This window comes from Centrocercus urophasianus, unplaced genomic scaffold (assembly GCF_019232065.1).
Source record: "Centrocercus urophasianus isolate 14NV4802_14NV808 unplaced genomic scaffold, USGS_Curo_1.0 seq_25, whole genome shotgun sequence".
Classification (NCBI taxonomy): Eukaryota; Metazoa; Chordata; class Aves; order Galliformes; family Phasianidae; genus Centrocercus; species Centrocercus urophasianus.
In genome coordinates, this window is record NW_024884811.1 from 6,968,270 (window position 1) to 6,991,520 (window position 23,251).

Here is a 23,251-nt window from a genome sequence, read left to right on the forward strand (position 1 = left end):
GTTAGCAACATTCAGGTGACTCAGGCACAAGTAATCCCTCTAGAATGGTCCTAACCATTACTCATTAGTAGAAGTTAAATGTACCCCTAAGAATAAGGTATGTTAGTTTCTTAGGAAACACTGAAATCATTAGGCATGTAGTCTGAACTAGATTTCATCTGTTTGTTTCCATGCATGTTTTTTCACCCAGAAACATGCTTTCCTTGTGAAAAGACAGTTAGAGGTCAGGCAGCTTACTGCATAGTAAGTGTTTTGTAAAGTGATTGCTGTTGTTACTTTGGGTTCCAGAAGCTTTGAAATACAGAGCTGGACTGGTTTCTCAGATTTGCTTACTTACAATTAACCAAGTCAATTGCTGATCGGTACTGAAACTGGCCTTAAATAAGAATTTAGCATAAACCTCCCAAGGCACTCTCTCTCGCATTCCCAGAATACAACATACTGTGGGCAGCAACTACAAAAATTGTGTTTTGCTTTTAATTCTAGAAGTTCCCTGTACCTGAAGTCTGATCATCTAAGAAAAGTCTGTTTCTGTTTCGTATTTCTTCGAGCACATAAAATCTGCATTCAGTCTGCTAGTCCACCAAAGTAAGTACTTTAATTTTTACTGTAACATAATTAACATTCTCAACTTGGTCTGCATTATAGACTCACTTCAAGAGGACAACTACATGCAGTGCAAGCTATGTCATTATGCAACCAAGAGCAACTACCAGGTTCACATGTATTTAATCTTCTTTGTAACTTTTCATACAACCTTGCCTCTTCCATTGTAAGCGAGATAGAACAGACTGCACTTAACAGTGGGGAAAAAAACAGCGAATTCTAAAAATTCACAAAAATCTACAAATGCCCATAAGCAATGCTACATTTTCCTATTGTCTGTTCTAGAATCCTACTTTTCCAATGTAATCAAACCTACAAAAACAGGTATATGAACCAAAGACAACCTGCCAACTCTATTGCTAACAGGAGTGGACACAGTTAGAAGCATTTGCTTTCAGTGTTAAGATTATGTCTCAGTGATTTAACAGGTCTAAGAAGTTAAATACACTCAGGATGCTTCAGACGTAGGAATATAAGCAAATTAATCTGACTTAAGAACAGAAGGCCCTACCCGAGACACTCTTCTAGACGTGCTAGTGTTAGCTTGGTATGAAATACCAATGCCAATACAATTTTGGGAATAGCTGGCTTTAAAAAAAAACAATGTTGTCACAGCTTTGAAGGCATTAGGGTGTTAGATCATAATACACAAAACTTTCGCTTTATCAACTGTATTAGATTATTTTGGTATAAGCTTGTACTTTTGACTGAAGCAGGTGTTCATATGTTTAAAGACTACAACCTCCTACAGTTTAAACAGTAAATGCTACCTTCCCTTACATTTCATTCTGAAATGCAGCTACCATACAACACCTCTTCAGAATTTTGCAGTAGTACATATAATTCATTTCACTGATACTTTTTTTAAAATTTCCTACTAGTATCAGACAGCTTATCAACTTCAGAACAGTGAGGTTTTACGAAATCTCTTCCGTTTTACGAAGTTTCTTATGAAATCTCTATTCTAGTTGTGTGAGATTGTTTTAATGTTTAGAGTGACTTCTCCATGCACACCTAAATTTTCACAAAAAAAAAAAAAGTTGAAGAATTGTAAAGAAATCAATTCTTCTCACTTAGTGTTATTTCCTGCTATATACAGACATGGTGAGTGGGGAGGAAGAAAACAATAGCAAAAATAAACACTAGCATGCTTGACACCGTAAAATCGAAGGGGGTTGTGAATGAGAAAAAATCAGGTATCTTTGAACACAGCAATGCATGAGTGATTAGTTCTAGAAACAGAACAAAACATAACAATATGGAAATTTAGTGCTCCTAGATGTTTGGAATTTCTTTTTTTCTGAAAAAAAAAATTCTACTTGCATTCACAGAACCAAGATCTGCTCTCTGATTACACCTCCAAGCAAGCTTCCAGATCTCAAATTTGCCATTGTTTTATATGCATTCAGAGAGTCTGTTAACATGAAAACCAATCAGAGATATCAAACTGACACAAATGCAGCGTCAATGAATCATTAACTGAACAATCTGTAGATGTGAAGACACAAAATTGTGTAACAAGACAAGAACCAATCTTGAATTCTCTCCTTACTGTCTGTATTCATTGTCTTTCTATTAATCTGTGGTAAATTTCATAAATATGAAAGTACTTCTGAATTCTTACTTGTATCGCTGAACTTTCATTTTTGTGTGCTGTGAGCCATCTTACATAATTGTGCAGTTCAGTCTGCTTTTCACATTGTGCATGGTGCTGCAACTTACCTCCATTGTTGTTCTTAGCTGAGGGACAGCATGTATCATAAACTGTTATTATCTAACCTGTTTGTCAGCTTATAAAATAAACATCATAATATAAACTTAGTAGTGTATGCAAGAAGGAATTATATAATATTTCTGTAGTTCTCAGCTGCTCATCAATACGATATTGAAGTAGTAACAATTACTTAATATTAACAATGATGATACCTAAAAAATGCTGATTTTGACAGTCAACAATAAAATACAGAGGACTGGGAGACTGTGGTGTGTGAGAGGGAGTCCTGAAATTGACAAGCAATGGTGCAGTTTATACAACAGAAAGAAGGGATGTCAAAGGGAACTGGACAAGCTTGGAAAGTGAGCCCATGTGAACCTAATGAGGTAGTTCAATAAGGTCAAGCGCAGGGTGTTGCAATTCAGTCAGGACAATCCCAAATATGCATACAAACTGAGAGCAGCTTGTGGAGAATGATACAGTGGCCCTGATGGATGAAAAGCTGGATGTAAGGCAGCAGTGTGTGCTTGCAGCCCAGAAGGCCAACCGTATCCTGGGCTGCATCAGTAGAAGGGTGGCCAGCATGGAGAGGGAGAGGACTGTAGCACTCTGCTCTGGCCCTGTGAGGTCCCATCTGGAATAGTGCATTCAGGCCTGGGGCCCCCAGCACAGGGCAGATGAAGAGCTATTGAAGTAGAGGTCCAGAAGAGGACAATTAAGAGGATCAGAGGGTTGGACCACTTCTCCTGTGAAGAAAGACCAGGGGAGCTGGACTTACTCAGCTTGGAAAAGAGAAGCCCCGGGGAGATCTCACTGTGGGTTTTCAGTACTTGAAGGGAGTTTATAAACAAGATAGAGACTGATTTTTCATATGGTCAGACAGTACAAGGGAGAATGGCTTTACTAAAAGAGGAGAGATCTAAGACAGAAATTAAGAGGAATTTTTTTTTACTCAGAGGCCCGCGTGTAAGGTGCTGGACCAGACAGGCCAGAGAAGTTGTGGATGCTCCACAGCTGGAGGCATTTGCCAGGTTGGATAGGACCCTGGGCAGCCTGATCTGGTGAGTGGAATCCCTGCACACTGCTGGAAGTTAGAAGCAGATGATCGTTAAAGGCCCTTCCAACCCCAGCCACACTATGTTTCTATGGTTCTATGATCACATGAAGAGGCCGGATCACAAATGACCCTAAAAAACTGCAATCATAAATAAAAGTGTGAGAAGACTACTGATAAAAGTAATTAAAGTCGAAAGTGCTGGGATTTAAAGACATGCAAGAGGAGCTCCAAATGCATGCCATAAATCAGTAGCTTTTGCGTGCTTCTCCCTCAGATGCAACTCCCTCTGAAAGTACAACTGCAATTTAAGAAAGGTAAGTCACGCATTTAGGCATGAATCCATCATTGCTAATATCTAATATCTCTTCCTTACTCTATAGTATATGACAAATAAATCTCTTAATTACAAAAGCATCAGATAATAGTCATAATAAAATCAAAAGAAAGTACAATTCTCCCTCTGAAAGTACAGTTGCAATTTAAGAATGGTAAATCATGCATTTGGGCACGAATCCATCATTGCTAATACCTCTTCCTAACTTGTTTATAATCTGTGACAGAATTAATCTCTTAATTACAAAGGTATCAGATAATAGCCACAATAAAATCAAAAGATATACAAGTTTTGACTCAGATTTTCCTCAAGAGTCTTGTAAAATGTACTAGCTAAATAAAGATACTGCCTTATGTTTGCAAGTGCATAGCCCTGTAATGCAGTATTGCCACTGTAAGAAACAGACATCAGCTTTGTTCTCAGCCTGCAAGGTCTGAACTAAAGCTGCGTCAGGCTCGCTCTGACTGAACTTTTCTTGCCTGTTTTACTTGGTTTAGCTTACAATAAACTGTAAGAACAGTTTATCTAACTGATCAGGTATCCGTGCCTACCATGGTTTATTTTTGTTATTGTTGTATGGGACAACTACAAATAGCTGTAACAACGTGTTATTTCGCATAAAATAATGAAGCAGTGTAAAGAAATACAGATCTGCTAAGAAGGCAGAGAACTTTAGGAGTAGAGACGGAGAAGGCTCTCAGAATACTCGGTGACACGTTTTTTCAGATGGATCAGGATGATTTCCAAAATCATCTGATACTGATTAACTGATACTGCAGTTTTGAAGCTAACTCAGTAGTCTTCCTTCATGTAAAATTATTCTGAGCAGAAATAAAATATAACTGGAGGAACAGCAAATGATACCTCTGTCTGAGATATTTTAGGATGCAAGTATGAGTTCCAGACCATAGCAAACAATGCAAATATGAAAAGATATACATAAAAGAAGAGTTTGTAACAAAAATCTTAAATTTCTTAGAGAAAAAAAAATATTAACACTAGCAATTCCTAGACTTAAATACTTCATACTGTAACAATACACTGCAGTGCTAAAAATCTCTCCTGAACACAAAGATGCCCGCATGTTGTACACAGAATGCTTATACACTCCACAGGCTTTAAGAGCTCTCCCCTGCAGAACAGTCAAAGGAAGCTTGGGTCCCTCTGCTGTTATAGCAGGGCACCTTAGTCCTGCATGTACTCCCAGTGCAGGCCTCCAAGTGCAAGCTTATGTCAGAAGCTCACAGAATTGTTCCTATTCACAATTTGAGATTTATATATACTTCACCTTCATATTAGCTCATATTCTGTCACAACACAACTTTTATGAACATATTTTGGCTTACTGGAAGACAGGAAAACAACTTGACAGATAAAGTTCCCATGCTATGAAACAAAAGCAGAGAACTGCATGATGCATTTGCAGGTCTGTTCTCTCAAACTGCTTTAACTAAAGACAAAAATGAGATATATAGTACCTATAGTGAAGAGAGCTTAGAATCGAAGTACCCACATAAGGATTTTGCTGCACTGAAGAAGAGCACTTAAATGAAACACTCCGCAGTGTCATTTATCAAAACTCTCTCATTCTATCAGTCAGAGGTTTATGATGTTTTTCGGTTTTTTTGGGTTTTTTTTTTTTTTTTTGAGGTTTTAATATCTCACTGCTTAAACATAGGTGCTAAGCATGCTGAAAATCATGGTTAAAGAGTCCCACAGCTCTGTTTCTTATTTCTAAGCAGCAATGTAATATTACGTATGTCGTTACCAAGAGGAGTATCTGAAAGCCAAAGAGAAATGAAAACAAACTTGGAAGAGAAGGGAGGACACGTAAGCAGGAATAGTAGTAAGAAGCATGATCTAACATGGGAAAGATTTAAAGTTTATCTTTTCCTCTCCCCAGTTACCACAAATTAGGAAAATCTGTACAGCGCTTTACTTGTAAAAGTAACATCTAGCAAAGATGAAGGTGGCTGCAGAGACTGCAGATGACATGACCATGCAAACGCTCTTATGCATCATGCCTTTACATTGTCACTTCATTCAAAAGAAATATAAAGACCTTGAATTTTTAGAACCATTTAAGGAAATCTGACATCCTAGTAAGTCTTAAACTTGTTAGAAAATAAATATTTAATATGAAGACATACAAATCTTAGAAATTCTTCACTTTTAGTATCAGTGTACAATTATAAAAATTGAACATGTTTTCCAAATTTGGCAATATGAATTTAAACAAACAAACAAAAAATCCCGAAGATAAAATAACACACACAGACTGAAAAAGTCTTATGGTATGTCCCTTCATATTGTCAAGCTGGTTCTTAAATTTAGTTAAGAGTCAGCCTCCAAGTAACTATCTCTCAACCCTGAATTCATTGTTCTGCTTAGATTCTGTACTGTACTCTAAAGGTTCTACTGACAGTACATAGGAAAGAACCTGAAGTCACTTTCTGCCTGAGTAATGTAGCATTGTACCAAAGCATTAAGAGGGAAAATCATTTATGTACAAAGGACTGATCCTATGTGACTTTCAATTTTGGTCTTCAGTTGATAGTCTGAAGAGGGAAAACATAGCTGTACATGAGATAAAAATATGCAACTTCTTTTCACATTTGTAGGTAAGACATTTAGATACTAAGACTTATGTCTTAAAAAGCAACATTCAATTCTTTACCCAAAGAAAGAAATGTTTATGTTACAATAAGTAATAAATGCAGACACCTTTAAAAATAAAGCCTGCTGCAAAGATAACCTAAAATGATATTATGTTGTAGCTAGGAAATTCTGAAATACTATTATTTCTCATTTAGAAGATTTGAATGTGGAGGCTGCCTTCAATCACATTGACTAAATTTTACTGTATTTCTTCCCACTTCAGATTTGCTGTTACTCACAAAACATTAATAAAGCCAACATAAGCAAGTTTTATATACTTATCCATTACAATTTGATTCTATATAGGAAAAAGCAGATTGGATTGAATTAGACAAATTATATGCAGAAAGAGGTTGAAATGCCTTGTTTGCAGGATAACTAACCCTATACAGCAGCACTATATTAAAACTGCATATTAAGAAACAGTATGAAAAGTAATAAAAGTAAGTCAAACAAAAAAAAAAGTAGAACAAATCACTTTAAACACCTACTTGCTTCTGTAGCCACTGTTCTCGCTGCCTTTGTTTTCTCCTTATGCTTTTCAACTTGTTTTTTTCTCTCTTACTCAGATTTTGGTTGAAAGAAATACTTGTAGACTGTATGGGACTCTCAGGTGCAATATACTGTTCCTCTTCTACAGCTCTTGCAGATGAAGCAGTGTTCAACAGAAAAGGTGACCCATCAGCAATGGCATTCCCAGAAGATTGTCCAGTAGCTTCAAAATCACATTCATCACTTTCCATGTCTCTGTGTACCAATGTGGTACAGGACATAGCTCGAAACCTTTTTTGTAGTTTGCCAGCACTGGAACTATGTTGGACCTGAAAAGCACTATTATTAGACTCTAATTGCAGGTCACCTGGTGTATAAAGTGATGGATTTTCATTTTGGCCATTTGACCATTTCATGTGGTAAACTGGTCCCATACTGGAAGTTTCAAATAACACAGGTGACAAACCAAGTCTCTGTCTGATATTTAAATCCAAACTGTGTGATCTTCTGTGAAAAGGTTTTAGTGTGCATGTGTCATTCAGACAGGAAGCAAAAAGATTTCCTTTTTGATTTAATGCCTTTAAGGGAAATTTTTTACTTTCCATCACAAATCTGGGAGATCTTACTTCTAGACAAAGTGCTTCTGTAAATCTTTCAGTATCGTCATTCTTTCTGGTGATGTATGAAAGCCCTTGGGGGCTGGTATCTGAAACTTCTGTTACCATTTCATGGCAGCTATTCTTGCTAAAATCAGACTTAATTTCACAGAGAGGTAAGCATTTTCCTGCTGACTTTGCCAATCTAATAGAGTGAGCTGCTTGATAATCAGTCCGACTTTTGCAGAAATGTATATTTACTAGTTGTCCACAGGAGCATTTTGTGTTGCAAACAAAGTTAAAGCCCCCTAAACGGGCCTCACAAAATGGACAGTGCAGTTTTCCAACGGTCCACTGTGCCTATTAACAAAAAAAAACCAAAAACATTATTCAACACATTCATTACAAATCTAAGATTAGAAAATCATTACTAAATTTACTTTTGTCCTTCTACTAAAGGGTTTAGCTATTGTTTTTCCAACACAAGAAAAGAGATTCCATCCTAAAAAATGTTCCAGAGAAAATGTTCAATGCTTACTAAGTGATAATTAATTCTAAGTGATAGCTATTCTAAATGTAAGAATTCAAGTACTAACATATACTTCAAAATGTAGGGGCTCTAAAATATTTTAATAATTTGTTCATAGGTAGAACAATACCCTTGAAAACATTAGATCCTTTTAAACAAGGAAATTAATTTACCACGTTAATCTGGAACTGACAAGCACAGTTTCTCAGCTGAGTTTTCTGAGCGCTGATACATTTCTTGCATACCAAGTACAGTGAAAGGAGATTTCTCACAAAGAAAATATCGTTTTTTTCTTTGCTTACCCAAGAAAGCTTGAAATGGTTCTTGCATTTTGGTAGTTTAACAACACAATCTGTGTGAACACACCATCATAAATCCCTAATACTGAATCATTAGGGACGTGCTTACTTATATTATCAGCATTTTTATGAATCTCATATCACTCTTTGAAAAGGAAATACATATCAAAGACCTAAAATCTCCTTCATACTTGCACAACTATACTCATCTGTTTAGTAGAAACTTTTTTGAGGATTAAAGATATTCTAGTGTTTGCAGGATCGCAGCCCAGATGAGAAACATTATTATCAACTCCAGTCACATTATTCATTAGTGTGCATTAAGTAAAATTAGCAACCAATACAGAAGCTGTCTAGCATTTCTAGCAAAAGCACTGTTTTCAGTTGCAAAATCTTTGCAAGATAGTTTGGCAAATGATTCCATGACCAATATTTGTCTGAGTAAATACTTTTTGGAAGTTTCAGTACAAGCACTTATGCAGTTTCAGAAAAGAAGTGTGTGGAAGAAAAGTTATTTTTCACATGTGGTACTGTAAAAAGTTACAGAAACACTTCTTTGAGAAACTCACTTTTGCGTAGTGCGTTAAAAACATAAAATTTCAAAAATATCAAAGATATGATGGATGAGAACCTGTTTAAATCTGGACATGTTATTAACTAAGAGAAAAATAAACCTGTTAGCATATGCCTAAACACAAACAAATCCCACAGAATTCATTAAGCATGCAGTCGTAGTTTGTAAGGCTGATGAATTTGTCTCTATGCCATTCCCTAAGAACAATTAAGCCAATTCAGAGATTTACTTTAAGTCTCTCATGCTCTTGGATGCTTGTGACTAGGCACTAAAATTAAGGAAAAAGCACTTTTTAGTGCAGTAGTAACCTCAATCCATAGACAGGGAGAAGGAAATGATCTACAAAGGTTAGGGAAGAAAGCTAAGAGCCTGGCAAACTGGAATACCAGAGACTCCCTTGAACAGCAGGGAACTTCAGTGCTGCACAGAATCATAGAATCATAGAATGGCCTGGGTTGAAAAGGACCTCAAAGTTCATCTAGTTTCAATCCCCTGCTATATGCAGGGTTGCCAACCACTAGACCAGGCTGCCTAGAGCCACATCCAGCCTGGCCTTGAACACCTCCAGGGATGGGGCATCCATAACCTACTTGGGCAACCTGTTCCAGTGCGTCACCACCCTCGGAGTGAAAAACTTCCTCCTAATATTTAACCTATCTAATCAAAACCAGCCCTGTCTCAGTTTAAAGCCATTGCCCCTTGTCCTATCACTATCCACCCTCAAAAACAGCCATTCTCCCTCCTGCTTATGTGCTTCCTTCAAGTACTGGAAGGCCACAATGAGGTTTCCCTGCAGACTCCAGGCTACACAATCCCAGTTCCCTCAACCTTTCCCCATAGGAGAGGTGCTCCACCCCTTTGGTCATCTTAGTGGCCCTCCTCTGGACCCACTCCAAGAGCTCCACGTCCTTCCTGTGCTTGGGTCCCAGGCCTGGACGCAGTACTGCAGACGGGTGCTCACAGGAGCTCAGTAGAGGGGGACAATCACCTCCCTCTCCCTGCTGGTCACCCCTTTTTTAATGCGGCCCAGAACATATTTGGCCTTCCATGCTACAAGAGCACATCGCTGGCTCATGACCAGCTTCTCATCCACCAGAACCCCCAAGTCCTTCTCTGCAGGGCTGCTCTCAAGGAGATCTTCCCCCAGTTTGTATAAATACTGGGTATTTATCTGTGCACTGGCACAGATTGCCCAGAGAGGTTGTGGGGTCTCCTCCTTGGAGATCTCCAGAATCTGCCTGGGCACAGTATACAGACCTGGGCACCCTGCTCTGAGCGTTCCCCTGGAGTAGGGGGTTGGGCCAGATGGACTCAGAGTGCTCTGCCAACCTCAGCCACTCTGTGATTCAGGCGAAAATGGGAAAGCTAAAGACTGTAGGGAAGAAAAAGTACATCCCAATTTCCATATGTGCAGGGAAACTGGGAGATCAAGTGCAGTAAGAGGGAGTCTGGGATTGATTTACCATGAGCTTGGTAAGGCATTGATAAGCCACTGATTCAGTTTAAGAAGTAACAGCAGAGGCGGTGCCAGTGGGAAAACCAGCAAGATCTTTAGAAGAGCTTAGGGTACACAGATTTAAATATGGCCTCCATAAAGACAGAAAAGTAGGAATGGTTACCTGAAGAAGCCAAACAAAATGAAGACTGATGGGGAAAACAGAATGCTACTAAATAATGGGCACTAGCAACACTGATCAGAGATTTGTAATTACTGAAGATTTTCTATATATTAATGTGTGCATGAAACCCAATGAAATTGGTTAAGAACAGGGACAGATGGTAAAAAGAACTGGCTGGGAAGCAGTGGGCTGTTGCAGGCTGCAAATAGACTTTGTGCTTATGTAAAATGATTTAGCCTTTGATTCAGGAGTCATAAAGGAGAAAATAAAACATGATCACAACATTATTCAGAGCCCAGGAGGATCTGGAGGATCTGTGGATAAACCAAAATTGTTTTAAAACTCCATATATATATATCCATAAACCTGCAGCATCTTTCCAGAGAGGTCAGAAGTGAATGAAACAAGAGTTCCCAGGACATGAAAGAGAAAACAAAACACTGGTAGTGAAGACTTTCAGAGAGTACTGTGTTCTGTGCTTCGACAACCAGAGAAACATTGCTTTTCTGCAATCTTGAGGAAATACACTAAATCTCTTCTAAGAAGTCACTGTCTACAGGTCTTTTATCTCTCTGTCCTCCAAAATGAACCTTTGGGTTTTCATATGCAGAAAGATGAGTATTTACAACTATTGTAACATTAATTCCAATTATACTGAAATAATTGAACATGCAAACTGCTATAAAAATTGGGTCACTGTGATCAGACATTCAAGATTAGGTTAATCTGTAAGGCAAGAAAACACCTTATCACTCTGCTTTTCTTTTTCTTCCCAAAGAATATTTTTGAAGCAGATGCACTATTCTGTTGTGCACTATTTAGGTCCAAGATTTCATTAATTTTCAGAAGAGATTAATTAATGTTTAAGAATACAAAAAAGATAGGAAAGCATTGAGGGAGAATGAAACAAGTTTTCTTAATTTCTGAATGCTTAGTTTTACAGTCATCATTTTTTCTTTGCACTGCCATTTTCAGAGTGGATTTGCTTAGACCAGAAATGTCACTTGAGATACAGATTAGAAAAAAATAGAATATAACATAAATATATATGCTTTTGCATCTGTAAGAAAACTTGGATACTGAAACCTAAGCAGAAAGAAATGCAAATAGAACATGCTTCTCAAAATCAAACATTAATTTGTTTGCAGGGCAAACAAAAACCACTGTTTTGGCTTACTTCTCCTACACCAGCAGAGAAAGACTTGGGGGATTCTAGTGAATGAAAAGACTAGCACAAGCCAGCAATATGTGTTTCCAGCCCTGAAAGCCAATTGTATCATGGGCTACATCAACAGAAGGGTGGTCAGCAGGGAGAGGGAGGGGACTGTGCTCTTCTGCTCTGCCCTCCTGAGGCCCCACCTGCAGTACTGCGTCCAGGCCTTGGGTCACAAGACAGATGTGAACTGAGCCATGAAGATAATCAGAGGGCTGGAGTGCTTTCTTACAGTGAAAAGTTGAGGGAGATGGGTTTGTTCAGCCTGGAGAAGACAAGACTCTGGAGAGACCTCATTATGGCCATCCAGTACTTGAAGGGAGCTTATAAGCAGGAGGCAGAGCAATATTTTACAAGGTCTCATACAAGATGAGAGGGAATGGCTTTAAACTAAAGACGGGAGATTTAAGATAGATACTAGGTGGAAATTCCTTACTCAGAGGGTGGTATGGCACTGAAACAGGCTGCCCAGAGAAGCCGTGGATGCCCCATCCCTGGAGTTGTCAAGGCCGGTTGGATGGGGCCATGATCAACTCGATCTGGTGGCTGGAAACTCTACTGATGGCACAGGGTCAGAACTGGGTGAGCTTAAAGTCCCCTCCTACCCATGCCATTCTGTGATTCTACAAGTAACATTTACGTTCTAGACCTAAAAAAAGAATACAGTCAATAGAAACAATAATTTCAACAGTTGTGGGATGTCTTATACTTTTCAGTGGGCAGTTAAGACTCAAATGCATTGACACTAGCTCATCATCAGACCTTGGAATTTCCAAGTAAGCAAGTACTTTCTAGTCATATAAAAAAAATATCTCAACATGTAAAATAAAGAAATTACATCATATTCCAACAACAAATCTCTAAAAAAACCTTAAATGTTACTGTCCACAGATGTTAGTACTAAAAGATGCAATGATCAGCACAAACGAAAGCCAAAACAAAGCCAAAGCCCCGATAATTCATACATTTTTAATATACAGTCATCATCATTAGCTGTGCAATGAACAAGAACCTGCATGCCATGCTCATGACAATCTGCACTGCCTGAAACACACCACCCACCACCTCACAATGTACACATCCACTGTTGGGTCATCTTCCATGTTCAGCAGGAGTCAATGAATATCAATGGGTGCATGTAGAGGAGCTGTTAGGTTATAGCTTGCACTGGTGACCAAGCACACGATGAAAGAGTGTCACTGGTCCAGAGAGCACAGGCAAACGGTTTGCACCTGTGCTCCCCATGTGACCAGAACGTGTGGGCCCAGTGGGAAGTCACCATGGGCTCATATAAGGGCCAGCCACTGAAAAGAGAGTGTCACTTGGATGTTGGCTTTTTCCTGTCAAGGAGACAAGGAGTGACGGCCAGAAGTCCCCTTTACCAGCTGGGTGACTTCAGCTCTTCTTTTTGTATATGACTATTGGCCTACCTGTGAATACTTTGACTAGTTTTGCCAAGAAACTGTAGAAGCAATTTTGCTTGCTCATGAACTGAACAGTGCACTTTTTCCTCATGGAGGAATTCAATTCTTCACCTTTCCTTTGTACGCACTTCCATGTCAGATGTCGTTTTGCCAGTCTGCCCCGCTGCTGCCATAAGTTGTATATCAACAAAATGTAATGGAATATTGGTGGGAAGGTTTAACCTCTACTGACATACCATAACCATCTGCCTACAGAGCGGCGGGCCAACATAGTAAAGTAGGAGGCATTTGTTTCAGAGCAGCCCTTGTACATAAGAAAATAATACATATAAAAGTCTTCCATAACAATATAGGTTACAAAAAAAAAAAAAATCCTTCAGTTACAAAGTCTCTGTAATATATATAGATCTTTTCAGAGAAGTATCCTTCAAATTTCTTCCCTCCTTATTTGACATTTTGTTAGATGATAAAGATACAAGGAAAATATATCTACCTTCTCAATGACGCATTTAACCCACTCTGGTATAGCTTCTAAGCTCACATGCCAAATGTTGCAAGACTCCTGAGCAACAGCTGGATGCCGTGATATCTATTGAAAAAATAAACACTGTATTGTTATTCAACATTCATGTAGGCTTTTTTTTGTTTGAACATAGTCACATATCAGCCTCCCAAATTCAGTAAATATTTTTATTAACAAATGATACTCAAAGATGCTGGTACATTCTTTAAGCCAAAAATCAAACAGATGCTGTCAGGAATATACTATTTCTGAATCTAAGGACATTGGACAGGCTCCACTGTGGAGATGGAGGCGTCTGGAGGTGTTTTTATTTTGTTTGCAAGAACAGAAAGTATGCAATAGCTGATCTTCCAATTATATAAGGAAACTGATTTCACATGCTCTATCAGCTGGTACAATTTTCCATAAAGGCAGGAAGAACTTAAGTTATAGTATATGAAGACTGGTCAGTACTAGACAACTATTGCATGAATTGATTTATAATCACTTTTGAAATGCTTTCAGAAAAATTATCTGAGAAAACAGGGACCTTCTAATTTTTGAGTTTTACGTGCAATAATGTGACCAAATAAAGAGAACAAAAAGAAAGTTGGTAAGAGTGATAGAGCATTTCAATAACTCACACTAAAATAGATAAAATTACCTAACTACCCTTTAGCACAAAAATGATATAGGTGTAGTTAAAACATTTTAATGTAGTTTTGAATGTCAGTAAAGTTCTAAGGATAAGACACAAGCTCTAGTAAGTGTCAAAGTCCAAAAATCCTTTGTTAAAGGTGATAAATGTGGAAAAAACACTGACAACTAAGTTATGGAACCAATGGGAGTAAAAATTTTATTCCGATAATTGAAAGTGGACCATATACTGTAGACAAACTTATAGGAATTCTCCACTTAATGACAGTAGAGCTGAAACAGATTAATTTGTCGTATTTATGATATCACCTTCCTCTTCTCTATGAAATAGACTGCATGTACTTCAACCTAGATAAAATTCAACTTAGACCTCATTCTGATTTAAAGTATTTATAATGTATACATAACTTAAACATTTAGTTTTAAGATTTGATCTAAGAGTATTCTTTTACTCATATTTAAGCAACACATTCTATTGCAAGCTTAAAATTCAAAAGGGAAAGATGACTTACTGAAAATATTACTACCCTACTATTTTTTTTGTCTCTTGCTGACTCAGAAAGCAGCATTAAATTACATTTATCTGCTATCTACATAATTAGTGAAAGAGCACTTTCAGTGCTCAAAATAAAGATGGATCTTTACTATCAATTCAAAGTTCCACATATTTTGCCATGAAAGGAGTGGAAATCCACTGCAAACAAAACAAATAAAAAACCTTTAGCATATACTATGAAAAATATTCTACATGCTCATGCTCTGCAGGCAAGAGGAGTTTAATCATAAAAGAAATCAGCAGAAAATTAATCTTCTTTCTAGGATTACAGTACGTTAGGAAATTAAGATCACATCCATACTATGGGAAGTTGAGTCTACCCTGAAATACAGTAAAGCGTATTGCAGCAACAACCAAGTCACCTTTGAATCTTGATACATTTGTAGTGAACTTAAAAGATTCACTTGAAAGGTGTGTCTTAGTACTTGGAATAGCACAGGATACATTTGTACTTCTGCTTGGCCCCACAGATTGTGTCAAAAGAGCTGCACTGCCTAAGGAATGCACTAGACTTGACTTTGCAAAGATGTCCCCTTCCACAAAGCGAAGCATAAGGTAAAAAAAAAAAAACTGCAAAAAGAACTAACATTGAACACGTGATCAGTGTACTTTGCAATGTGAGAAAGACAAGAGTATATCCTGTGAGTTATTTAAATAAGGTGCCCACAAAACCTATACAGAAAAGGGGAATTTCCTACTATGTATGCAGCAGATGACTCTTTGCCTTACCACTTGGAGGTATCTTCTCATACGCTTGTCAACTACAGACACACATGATCTTCTGGAATAACAGTGTTCCGGAACTGAAGTTTTCCTTCTAAATTTATAGGTATTTACATAGTCGTAATCTGGGCTAAAATTTACAAATGGTGTAACTCTGCTAACAAGGCACTAGCAATACACTATTTAAGAAGAAGCTCAAACAATTGATGTAAGTGCATTAAATATGAAAAGATCTTGATTAGAACAAAGTTATTACTGTCAAGAAATATCTCCATCCAAATACCGCTGACTTTGGAAATGCTTTGCTTATTTATTCAAAAGGACCAATGTTACTGTTAAATTTTTGCTTCAGAAAAAGGCATCTAAAATTTTTACTTTTGTATTGTTGGGGAGGTACATAATGAGTAGGGCAGATTAGAAAATGCTAAAGACAATGAAAATTCTTCTTGCTGAAATGATATACCTGGTAGACTAAAACTCAAGATCAGCTATCAACACAGATTAAGACTCCAGAAATTTAGCAACTGAAAGTCACAGTGATTGTAAAAAAAAAAATACCAAAACACACACAGATAAAAAACAAACCAGAAAGATGCTGCTTTTAAAAGGTAGCCTTCTGAAAATGCTCTATGTTGTATATTGTAAATAAGGAAGAGCATATCCTGCTCTGTTGCAAACCTGTGTGTTAAAAACATTTGATTTCTGACTACTGACCTAAATGCATATAAATTAATAAAATAGGGTTTATTATTAATAATAATTATACTAAGGTCTTAATAGTAACTTTGTTTTTAACTTTAATTGTTTATGCTTTTCTCCAGTGCTAAAACAAGTGGTGAGGTATTTCATTTCTAGTTTGTTCAAAAACAAATAAAATTAACATATTCTATTTATTTTTTTCTCTCTGATTCAGCATCACAGGATGTAAGCACAGGGTTCTTGGTGTGCTTGGAAGGATTCTAACTCTTTATGATAACTAACTTACAAAGCAGTAAGAAATATTTTGTCACTGTTTTATTCTGTATGATAATTTTTCTCTTTATTTTAGCAATACAAATATCAGTTACTAACTGATATTTAGCCTGGCAATGCGTCAACAGTTTCTGTGCACAGACAATCCCCTCTTTCAAAATTAATAGCAAAGATATCTGATCTAGAAATGTTTTATGCACAGTTAACTACCAGTTAACTGGAAATCAGCATCAGCATTTAAAATACACCTTAGAAATAAAGAGTTCCCTGTTAAGACAAATTATAACAAAACAAGACGCAAAGATAAAACTGATTTTTATATGTAAACTGTTACCAATATATATGCAAGCAAGTGGACAAGTGTATCACAAACATTAGCCGACAGGCTGCAGAATATTAGGAGACTGTTGACTACTTGGCTTTGATAGCACTTTCTCCATGTAATTGTCCATTTTCTAGTACTTATCTTCACAAGCAAATTTAATGAAGGAAAGACTAACTAAAGGTTTTTCTTTATCAAAAACCAGTAGCTCTGGAAAAAGCTAAAAAACAAGAACAAAGCAGCCCTTCAGACACTATACTTACATCGGATGGCTCTTTTCCATAACATTTTGCAAGGCAAACAGAATTTGCTATGTATTTTCTACATCTCCAGCAACGTAGCACATCAGTCTCTTGGTTACTCATTTCAGCTTGTGATTCTTCAGCTTTGTAAGTCTATTTGAAAAGATCATAAAAATGTACAATTCAATCACCTGCTAAAAGCACATGTTTTTTTCTTTTGCAGCTCTGAAGTCTATCAATCTATCTACCTCCTTGTCATGACGGAAGAGGCTAACGTTTGTTTACAAGCATTCCCTGATTTTGTACAGCACATCATCTAACCACTTTAAGAAAGTAAATAAAGACAGCTGATCTAATTTCCAGGTTGCATACGGAACTGGAAAACAAAATTCCCGAAATCCCAAAAAAAACCCCCATCTCCTCAGCGCTTACAGAAGAGATGAGAGAACTCCAGCCTCCCAATTACAATCTCCTCTTCCACATCATATTATTTCCCAGAGCAGGTCCACAGAAATAAATCATTGTTGCCCGACAGACTTAATGCACACATACCAACATTTATGTGATGTCACATAACAAAAGTTAACGCTGACATAAAAACAAAGGTTGTTTACTCAAAATGCCCCTAAAGGCTTGTTCTCTTTCATAACGTTATGTAAGATGACCAGTGCTACTGGTACAACCAAGCTTTTCACAGACCTAAATCAACTTTCCTGTAAAACAAAGTGAAGACTTAAATTAAGACAGGCAAATATTTTTCTCTCTATGCCTTGCTATCTTACAATATTTCTCTGGTGTCCTCTAGCCTTATTCTATAACTTTCATTTTTGCCATGTTTTCCCCAAAGGTTTTCCTCTTTCTTCCTGCTTCTGTTTTACCCCTTTGTGCCAGCTACCTGGAAAAAAGCAAAAGATCTTTTATGCATACACAAACAAATGGAAGATTATGCTACAATTATGTCTGCTTACACTGCTAAACTGCACATTTATACCACAGTCCTTTCCATAAAGGAGGCTGTGGTAAAAAAACTAAAACTAGTAATAAAATAATCTCTGTTCTTCCACAGTACAAATGTCTGACTTTGCAGTTCTTTCAACTTTAATTTAATGTATTTTTTGCTCTGAGTTCATCAACATTTGTTGCCTTTATAGCCATGTGGCTTACTGAGCCACATAAGTCTTTGCGTTTTCCCTATTTCTGCCTTGTCTTTTCCTGCCTTGCTTTCTTAGTGAATAGAAGACTAGGAAACAAACACACAGTATTTGTACTTTTCCATTTATATCAGAGGTTTTTTCAGCAAATTTCCTACATTTTCTAAATATGTATGGAGTCCAAATATGGTTTAACGAGGAAGAACTAAAACATCATGTTCACACATCACATAACTCAATTGTGTACAGAGCATTCAGTAACTAGATCCAAAGAAAGTGAAAATCAAAGAAAATGACATTAAGACAAACATTAAATCTGTTTTTTCAACATCATGATAAATTAAGATAAAATTTTATGAAGATTCCATTTGTCTTCTTTTCTAACAAATGAATGGAAATTGTTAATGTACATTTAGATGGCCAAACAAAAGATTATAGTAGAGACATTTATAGATAAGGCAGAATTTACACTGGAAAGTCTGTTCTCTTTGTGACAAAAATTTGATTATTCAAATGCCTGAAGCAGAATCACAGCTTCTTCTTATTAACCTCAGACTGCGAAACAATGTGAGAGAGACTAATATTAGAAAAAAAAAAAAAGAACAAATTCAGGTTCCATAGGGTTTTACAAGCAGTATGTACCAATTTGCAGTGAAAACTATGGCACTGGACTTTGGGGAAATGATCACCAGTTACACATGTGCATCACTCAAACACCTTAAAGTTGCTGAAATTACTCAGTTTCATAGCACTCCTAAAATTAATTTAATCTTACAGTTTTTACAGCTCAGTGGGAGCCTCAAATCTGAGACTCAGTACGGCCTGAAAAACTCTGCCTAAGGCTAGCTCAAAAGGGAATTTCAGGCGCAGCCATATCGTTTTGACTGGTGATATCTGTCTTATACAGCATATATATTTAATCTATGTATTCAAATTGCATATATTTAAGTCTCTGTATGTAGCCTAGTTCCTTTATACTAAGTAGAAAAAAAACTGTTTTGTCATCTGATCGAAAAGCTGCTTCATTTGAAGGTGATGATAGTTGCTGAAGTGGGGTATGAATCAGTGATAAGAACTCTGAACAAACAACAAGCTGTTGGATAAATGCAGTTGCTGCATTTAAAAGATTATGCTCAAGACATTTAAAGAAAGGTTGCCTAATGAAAGCATCATATTCGAAGCAATGTAAACATTCCCTTTACCTGAAGATTGCCTAGCAAGGAATCACTGCTATGCTGCAAAGTCTAAGTTTTGTTTTCTTGTTAAACACTGTAAGTATTTGCTTAGGTCTATACCTTCATTTAAAAATAAACAAACGTACAATATATTATAGATATAATAATCTGCATACCATAAGTTGCACTGTGTAACTAAGAATGCTGACACTCATCTAGATGAAAAAAAACCACCTATGTTAAAATTCAAATACTTTTAAAAACAATATTACAGTGGGTGAAGTGTTCTTCTGGCCTCACAGAATTTAAAAAGGAAAGTTCCTGTGACACTACTAAAATTCTACATGTATGTCCCTTTCTGCAGATCTTGCTGAAGGAAGAAATGCTACAAATTACACTAAAACTGTACAGAGGTTTCTACACACACCACTTAAGAAAACAACAGATTAAACATTTATAATTTTTTCAACAAGCATTCATTTCTATTTGATTTGCAAATAACCTAAACTGGAATTCAAATAAAAGTGGGCACACAGAGTTCTGAAGTGTTTTTATTAATCAAATGCAATTTAGCCATAGTGTTCTGGATACATTTCAATATACGTACATTTTATTTCTCATGGTTTGCCTTTAAAACTATTACAAGGCACCTTGTTCTTACCTTTCAGCAATGACACCAATGCAAAGACCTCAGATTTTGAGAGGCAGACACACAGAAACTAGACAGTGTCCCCTCAGTGGGCCTTTCCAGGTTGGCACAGGGCCATGTTTGTTGTGCCTGTATTGCTTCAAGATTATTGGCCTTGCGTAAGCTCATACTTGCCTCCAAAATAGCATGCAGATATATCCAACTGTAAAAAAGCATTTGCTCCTCTAGGGTTTGTTTTTATCTCTTTCAAACTTTTCTTTTGTGATTCATTCTCAGAAAAGCCTGGAACAGAGAGTTTCTTCCCAACTCAGAAACTCTGTACTCTCTTAAAACATTTTTCTAAACTTCACTTGAAAGGCTTCTGATGGAGATTTTACACCTACCCTAACTCTTTCATTACTTTGTTAACTTCTATTATTATAACCCATGTCTAATCTAAATTTTCATGCAATTTAAACCTTACTTATTCCCTTATTTGTGTGAATTCAGAGGACAAAATATCTTCTTTTCCTTCCACACAGAAACACTTTACAATTTAAAGCTTCCCTTCAGACTTGTCTTTGGGTTAAAATAAGATAAATTCTTTAACTATCTCCTCACAGACCATGTTCTTTTGATCTCCACCTGTCACTACCATCCCGTGAACTCTTTGAAAAGGGTCATCTATACTTACACAGCTATGATCCAATCTGGCTGCAGAATTCAATATGAACTCAATATGAAGTGCTATCAGTATTGAGCTGACCAGACAAATTCTCATGAGGAAGAAAAGATTAGGACATTGCCTTCTTAGAGTGGAAAATAACATATGATTCACTAGATTTCTTTTTAAACAGGACACACCAGAAGACTAAACAATTACTGCAGTGAATAACTGGTAAATAATTTTCATGTGCAGTCTCTGTGTGAGCTCCTCAAGATTTTCAGGCTCATACATGCTCATCAGTATGTTAAGTGAAGAAAAAACAATAAAAACATTTTTCCCTTCTATCCATCTGGAAATCTATGAGCAACAACACAGAAAGCTAGTGGGATTATTGTGAAGAAAACAGCAGGAATCATGTGAAGGATGAAGCAGGAGACAAATTGAGAGAATTCTGATAATCAGCTTCCTGTTTACTCAATATTCCTTGAATGGGATGCTTTGCCTACTGGCAACCTCTCATAAGTAGAAAGTCCCATTTGATGTTTCACTCAAGTTTCTTATACAATGCAAACACCATAATTTATTCAGCTTTGGTCATCTGCTCTCAAAAATACTGCTACAAATCATGACATGAAAGCCCCTCCAAAGTTTCTCAAATGTGCAAAGCAAAAGGCTAAACATAAAATTGTATTTCTGTTGAAAGCCTGATGTAGCATGTCTCTTCAGCTAGGTTTGCCCTCCTCTCAACTGCATAAAAGTGGTTCTCAATGCTTTTTGTTCAAAAGTCATCTGTGACCCCATCGGAATACTGTAGCCTTGAAGACGACAATAGTAATTAGGTTGCAGCAAGGAACTAGGGCACATTAACTAAGCATTAGTGACAGAGAGTCTTGAAAAAATAGTAGATGCTTGGAAGCTTTGAGGTAGAGTGACAGAAGCGAGATTAACTGTGTTGGGCAACAAGTGTACGCACCAGAAATTCCTATTCCTGAAAAGGGAGGAACCAACACTGGTGAACAGGAAAACAAGGAGCTCAAGCACACATGAAAACTCACTGCTAGGTGAGTGGTTTTTTTTCCTGGGTGCAATCCCCAGAGTTTTTCTCTTTTAAAGAGACACTTGTAAAAGTACACAATCTGCATTTCTCAAAAAGGTTATGATGATAACATGAGGTTATCTCCTCATGTTATAAGGAGAGAAAGAAAATGATGCCAGAGCAGCAGATCAGCAACATGTGTGAGCTGATGTGCACATCTCTCCCACAGGACTGCGAACTGCTCCACAGTGCAGCTGTTGTGAACTCAGCCCAAGTCACGGTCCACTGCTGATGAGAGGGTGGTGGGCCTCGATAACACTCACTTCCAGCAATAGTAGTAAATTAAAAGGCAGTTAACCTTAAAAATAGGAAGGAATGTCTCACTTACAGTGTGTTACTTAATTTCCTAAAAGATCCTGCTGCATGCTGCCAAAGTCGATGAGTCTACACCATACATCAAGAGAGTACGGAGTGCTTAAATTGCTTTGACACAACAGACAAAACAGGTCAATGGAAAACCAGGGTTTGGCAAATTTCCTCTAGCTTGAAATCCCACTGACTGTTCCAAGACTGTTTAATGGTTCTGTTTGTATAAACATCGGCTGCCGCACAAAATAAGGGTCTGGGCCATCAGTAACGCACGTCCTGGTGGCATACAAGCTCCCCACCACCAGTTACCGGCCCACAGCCACAGCCAACCCAGCGTCCCGGCCCAGCCGCGATCCGCCAGCGCACCCCCCGGCCGCGCCGGCCAGGCCCCGGCCGGGCACCGACCGCCTCGGAGCGGGGCCGGCAGCCGCCCCGTGGGCGGCGCGTGGAGCGCTGGGCCCCGCTCCCGCGCGTTCCGGGCGCTGTCAGGCGGCGGTACCGCTAAGTAAACTCTTAAGAGGAGTCGGGGCTCCCGCCGCCGCTCTCCGGCTCCCCTCGGGGCGAGCAGCACCCGAGGGCTCGGTGCGGGTGTCCGCCCCTTATCGTGCCCGGCGCGGCCTAAGCGCCTACGGCGCTGCCCCTCCCCGCGCCCTGCTCCGCTTACCGGGCCGCGCTGCTCGAAGCTGCGAGGAGGAGGCGACGCCGCCTTGGCGGGCGGGGAAGGGGCTGCGCAGCAGCAGCTGCTGCTCATGCGAACGGGAAGAGACAGGAGACAAACGGCTGCGGAAAGCGCTCAGCCACCGCGGTGCCCGGCCGGCTCTGCCTGCCGTGGAGGTCACCCAGGGGAGGGCCGGTCCTCTAGGGCGCTGCCGCGAGCCCTCCCCACGGGGTGCCGGCAGAGGCCGGGCAGCGGGCGGCGGTCCGGCGGGCCGTGCCGCGCGGAAGCCCGAGGGTGGCACCTCCGCTGTCTCCTGCCTGGCAGAGAGGGGGAGCCGGTGTGGGGTGTGCCGAGCTGGGCGCGGCAGAGGTGAGACGCGGGAGTGGATTAGGGAGAGCTGAATAAAAACTTTTCAATAAAAGAAGGAACGGTAACAAAATGACAAAAATGCTTTGCGCTGCTGCAGCCCTTTCCATAA

The 23,251-nt window shown here is 38.5% G+C and overlaps 1 protein-coding gene across 2 annotated transcripts in view; it reads right to left on the minus strand.

The window, feature by feature from the left end:
• RNF180 (ring finger protein 180) overlaps positions 1-22,923 on the minus strand; it is a 71,057-nt gene extending 48,134 nt beyond the window's left edge. For both annotated transcript variants that reach the window (XM_042825987.1, XM_042825986.1), the window contains exons 1-4: positions 22,780-22,923; positions 17,111-17,242; positions 13,609-13,704; positions 6,861-7,817 (exon numbers count right to left, since the gene is read on the minus strand). In XM_042825987.1, the coding sequence (XP_042681921.1) occupies positions 6,861-7,817; positions 13,609-13,704; positions 17,111-17,242; positions 22,780-22,866 (1,272 nt within the window). In that variant the 5' untranslated portion in view covers positions 22,867-22,923. The remainder of the gene's footprint in view (positions 1-6,860; positions 7,818-13,608; positions 13,705-17,110; positions 17,243-22,779) is intronic.
• Between the last annotated feature and the right edge of the window lie 328 nt (positions 22,924-23,251).